Source organism: Coturnix japonica, chromosome Z, assembly GCF_054131305.1.
Source record: "Coturnix japonica strain WE chromosome Z, WE-NBRP24, whole genome shotgun sequence".
Classification (NCBI taxonomy): domain Eukaryota; kingdom Metazoa; phylum Chordata; class Aves; order Galliformes; family Phasianidae; genus Coturnix; species Coturnix japonica.
Window position 1 is genome coordinate 13,602,479 of NC_140702.1, and position 5,230 is coordinate 13,607,708.

Sequence of the window (5,230 nt, forward strand, 5' to 3'; positions counted from 1 at the left end):
CTACCACAATAACCCTTGTGTCTGTCTTAGCCGAGGCAGTCTGGACATGCAGAGTCGACCTCCTTGCCTTGGCCACTGTCTTAGGAAAGTCACTGCTGTTCTGGCCAGGGTGGCTCTGAAGCAGCCTCCTTGGCAGTCAAGGGTTACACCAAGTGTTACATTGTGTTACCTTGCATTCCAATATCATATTTAGGAAATTGACTAAGGGTAGGTCTGTGGTTCCCATTTCCCTGCTGGTCATGGAAATGGCCTGAGCTAGCCCATAAACCATCGAGGCACCTCCATCACCGCCCCTTTTTTATTCAGGCCACTGGACCTGTGGGCTTGCTGACCCCCTGTCACAGACGCAGATGGACCTAAAGATAACTGCGTAGCAATCATCTGTGAAGGCGCTGGGGAGAAGACAACCCCGTGGTCTCGGCTCCTAACACTCCCCACCACAGGACAAAGCAGAGAAGAATGAAGCCAAGATGTAGGGTGTATATTAAGGGTTTATTTTTTTATGGTGGAATGACAAAAATCACACGGGGATGGGACACGGTTGTTTCCGTGCTGTCTTTGGGACTGGTTGTGGGAATGTCTTCTCTGATGTTGGGCCCAGGAGTGGCTTTGTGCCCGGGCTGGTCCACAGAAGGATGAAGTTAACATACGTGGACTCTCTTCAAGGTTTATTTTCTTTGCCGCTTGGGACAGCAGCCATCACATGGGGATGGGACATGGCTGCTTTGGTGCCATCTTTGGGTCTGGTTGTGGGGATGTCTTCTCCGGTGGTTTGCCCGGGAGTGGCTTTGTGCCCGGGCTGGTCTGCTGAAGAGTGAAGCTGGTCTGTGTGGTCTCTCTCCAAGGTTTATTTGCCGCTCGAGACTGCAGCCATCATGTAGGGTTGGGACACGGCTGCTACTGTGCTGTCTTCAGCGCCGTCTGCGGGAATGTTTTCTCTGGTGGTTTGCCCGGGAGCGGCTTTGTGTCCGGGCTGGTCCCCGCTGCCTGGACCGGCTGCCACGGCCTCCTCGGGACCGGCTGCGGGAAGATGAAGCCCGACGTCTCACTGGGGATCGGCTTCGAGTTTTTGCCCGCCCTCGCTGCCTGGATTGTCTCCGGCGTGCAGGCAGCGGGGAAGCCCTCGAGGACCTCGACGGTGCTGGTGTGGCCGAGGTGCGGGACCTGCTCTGAGCACCTCGGGCTCTCGTACGGCTCCGTCCACGCTGTCTTTGGGGCTGAGAGGAGCGGGACCTGCTCCGAGCACCTCGGGCTCTCGTACGGCTCCGTCCACGCTGTCTTTGGGGCTGAGAGGAGCGGGACCTGCTCCGAGCACCTCGGGCTCTCGTACGGCTCCGTCCACGCTGTCTTTGGGGCTGAGAGGAGCGGGACCTGCTCCGAGCACCTCGGGCTCTCGTACGGCTCCGTCCACGCTGTCTTTGGGGCTGAGAGGAGCGGGACCTGCTCCGAGCACCTCGGGCTCTCGTACGGCTCCGTCCACGCTGTCTTTGGGGCTGAGAGGAGCGGGACCTGCTCCGAGCACCTCGGGCTCTCGTACGGCTCCGTCCACGCTGTCTTTGGGGCTGAGAGGAGCGGGACCTGCTCTGAGCACCTCGGGCTCTCGTACGGCTCCGTCCACGCTGTCTTTGGGGCTGAGAGGAGCGGGACCTGCTCCGAGCACCTCGGGCTCTCGTACGGCTCCGTCCACGCTGTCTTTGGGGCTCAGCCTGGGAGCCCGAGGCACGGCCTTGCAATGGGGAACGGCTCCTTGTGCGGCTGGTCCCCTGCTGCCTAGGATGCTTTGTGGGCACAGGTACCGAGGATCTTCTGCAGGACCGCGCTGGCCCCTGTCTGGTGAGGCTCTGGGAGCAGGTCTCAGCACCTGCAGCTGGTGCCCGTCTCCTCCCACCACGTCCTCGGCACTGCTGAGAGGGTGGGCTGGATGCTGCCTGCCTAGCAGGACCAGAGCTGGTGTTTTCAAGTCCTGTGATGATGAAGGAAGGCACTGGTACCTCCAGGCTGGAACTGCTGGAGCTGGCTAGCTCAGAGTTGGTGCGGGAGGCTGTAAGGAGAGATGGAAAGCTCAGTGGGATGAACATGCAGCCCCAAGGCAGGACAGGCTGCCATTCCCCATGGGACAGAGAGACTGGCAAGGCCACCCCAAGCACCCGCTGCCAGGCTTTGCCTGGCCCCGGCCCCACGGCATGCAGTTCTTTGTCTCTTACCAGTGCCTGCACCAGCGCAGGTGTCGCACTCCCAGCTGTGTCCACCAGTGGCCCCGAAGGTGCAGTAGCGGTGTGTGCCTTCTGATCCACAGGAGCTGCAGAGGAGCAGCTGCCATGGCCTGTGGAAGCAAACGGGTTGTGGCTGTGAGGACAAAGCAAGCCAAGGCAGGGAGCAGCCGGCACGGCTCTGGCACTCAGTCCTTGCTCCCCCAGCCTGTGGTGAGGCTGACATCCCACACAGAGCCCCAGAGGACCGAGGAGGTCACTCACCCTGCTTCCTGTGCCCTCTCCCTGCCTCCGAGGTAGAGGCACATGCGGGCATCGCACCGCCTGTGCCTTTCCCTCAATGGCTGGTACGCCTCATCGTCCCACCAAGATGGTCGTCTGCCAGAGAAGAGAGGAATGTGATGAGTCCCCAGTGCCCCAGGTGTAAGGCAGATCCAGGGCATCCACCTTGAGCTCATACTCAGCTTCTCCATGAAGCTGAGAACAATGCTCTAAGGATGGCAAGGGACTGGGCCTGCTGGGTCTGGCACAGTTCCTGTGCCCAAGTGTCTGCAGAGCTGGGCAGAAGGACACCAACCTGACTGGGATCTGGATCCCCAGCATGGTCATTTTAGACCTGAATTTTACTCTTCCTCCGCAGACGGGGCAAAAGAAGCACATGGTGGCAGCATGCAAGGCATGTTTCTGCAGGAGAAGAACAAGCAGCATGAACGTAAGCGGGGCTGGGTGCTGCTGAGCACCAGCCGTGCTCAAAAGGCGAGGAGACAGCTCCTACCCTGATGCAGCCCCGGTGGAACCAGGCCTGTTTGCACTCCGGGCACATCATGGTGTGGTAGGACGTGCTGTCCCCCACAGGCTCCAGGCAGATGACGCAGGTGGTGTTCTGAGATGGAGCTGCCTCCACTGCCTGTCGAGGGCGATGCTCCCAGCAGAAGGACCTGGGCAGGAGGACAGAAAGGGATGGGCAAGGTGAGAAGTGCTGTGAGGAGGGCAGAGGACCAGGAAAGAGCTCCAGGCCTGGGCTCTGGCTCTGGCTCGGTCAGGATGCTGGGAGGTGTTGCTGCGAGTTCCTCCCTGGGAGGAACAGGGAGGGACGGCAACTTGGATGCTGCTGCCAGCCCTTACCTGTGCTGCCCAAAATATTGGGTGACGCACTCCCCGTCCTCTGCGCAGGGGAGATGGAAGCTGCGCTCACAGCCTGTCTCAGCGCAGCTGATGGTAGCTCCCCCCTTGTCACAGACAAAGCAGCGCTAGAAAGAGCAGACCAGTCCCCATCAGCACTGGGCTCAGGGCCTCCATGGCTGACCCCACTTCTCTGCGCAGGGTGCAGAGTCCCACCACAGAGGCTTGTCTGCTGTGGTGGGACTTTGTCCCAGAGCCAGTTCAAAAGGCTGCAATCACTTTCTCTGGGCCCAGACAAAGCCAGTGCGAGCCTCTGCCAGCACCAAGCTCCCCGTTCAGTTCAGGTTCTCACCTTTTGGTCTGCCAGCTGGACTGCGCGCTGGACTGCATGAAGGGAGAAGCCAAAAATGCCTCCCATTGGGGTTCTCCATTCCAAGAGGCCATCAGCAAAGAACTGTAGGAGAGAAAAAAGTGTGATCTCGTGAGGCCAGGAAGGAAGGAAGCATCCCTGGCAGGAGCCCTAGGCCTTGAGGGAACTCACCAAGCAGAACTGGTGGGCACAGAGCCCACCACTGGTAAATGTCTCCCCACAGATGTCTGGGTTGACCTGTGTCCTGCGGCACAGCACGCACACTGCAGAAGAAGGAGAGAGCAACTGTGAGCAGCGGTGAGTACCTGGCAGGGCCTGCTGTGCCTGCTGAGGGGCAGGGCTGGAGGGGAAGGGGGCATTGCAAGCCCAGTGGTCCCAGCGGGCAGCCACAGCTTGGCTGGGCCTGAGCAGAGGGGCCCTGCCTGCCCGCGGCACTGGGGAGCCCCTGCTCACCCCTTCCTCCCCTCCCAGCTACAGGCAGACCCCCAGCAGCCCAGCAGTGGGGAGCTGTGTGCAGGGATATGGTGCTCTCACCTGGCTCCCCAGAGTTGGGGGCCTCCTTCTTCCCTTTGAACACTTTCAGCATCGTCGGCGAGAAACAAGAGAGTCAGTGCTCTCTCCACACCTCACCAGGTCGCACTGAGCCCCAGCCCAGCAGCCTTAGCTCTGCTCCTGGCCCCGTGGGTCACAATGGCCGCTCCCTGCCACCACTGTGACATCACAGTCACCACCTCATGGGGCTGAGGGCGTAGCACACACGCAGGAGGGCGGTGGCTCCTGTGGGTAGTGTGGAGTGAGGGGCTCGGTGCTGACTGAGAGTCAAGATTTGAGAAAATAAGACTAATGAAAAAAAATAAATTAGAACTGTGGAAAAAAAATGTTTAAAACTCTAATTAGAGTAGAAGCTGAAAGAGATTTGTTAACTTTGCTTATTTCATACATAATGATCTAAATGTAAGAAACTCATAAAGGACAGTTTTCCCTTTATTTGTAGTGCTAAGAAACTTCTTAGAACATTGCTCTGACTTGACACTTTCAAAATATCAATAAGCATAGTTCTGGTTTTGTCTTACTGGAAGGCTGATGGAAAAGGATGTTAAATGTATTTAATCTGAGCACTGACAATTGAATAAGGAAGGACACAGAGTTGAAAAAAAAATAAAATTATTGCTGAACACTTCAGGAACAGGGAACAGACTTAATTAAAACTATTAAGAAATTCAACTGAAAACCACTTTCTTTCCTGCAGTGTCTTAATTTTGACTTCCCTGAGTTTGCTGAGTCATCATCCCTGGATGTGTTTAAGAGCTGTTTGGATGTGGTGCTTTGGGATATGATTTAGCAGAGGGTTGTTAGAGTTAGGGTACTATGGTTAGGCTGTGGTTGGACTTGATGATCTTCGAGGTCTTTTCCAACCTGGGTAATTCTATGATTCTATGAATTTCTGCTCAAATTTAAGAGTACAATCATAGTGATGAAAACTGATTTCATGTTATCACAGAACCTACTGAATAAGAAAGGACAACTT

General features: G+C 56.8%; 1 protein-coding gene across 1 annotated transcript; it reads right to left on the reverse strand.

Moving 5' to 3' along the window:
* Positions 1-651: 651 nt before the first annotated feature.
* Positions 652-4,871, reverse strand: LOC107306551 (E3 ubiquitin-protein ligase PHF7-like). Its single transcript, XM_085527919.1, has 10 exons — positions 4,237-4,871; positions 3,874-3,965; positions 3,685-3,786; positions 3,336-3,460; positions 2,986-3,148; positions 2,788-2,894; positions 2,475-2,588; positions 2,205-2,323; positions 1,661-2,041; positions 652-1,177 (listed from the first exon to the last, which is right to left on the reverse strand). Exons 1-10 carry the CDS (start codon positions 4,286-4,288, stop codon positions 912-914), a joined length of 1,521 nt encoding a protein of 506 aa, XP_085384045.1. The 5' UTR covers positions 4,289-4,871; the 3' UTR covers positions 652-911.
* Between the last annotated feature and the right edge of the window lie 359 nt (positions 4,872-5,230).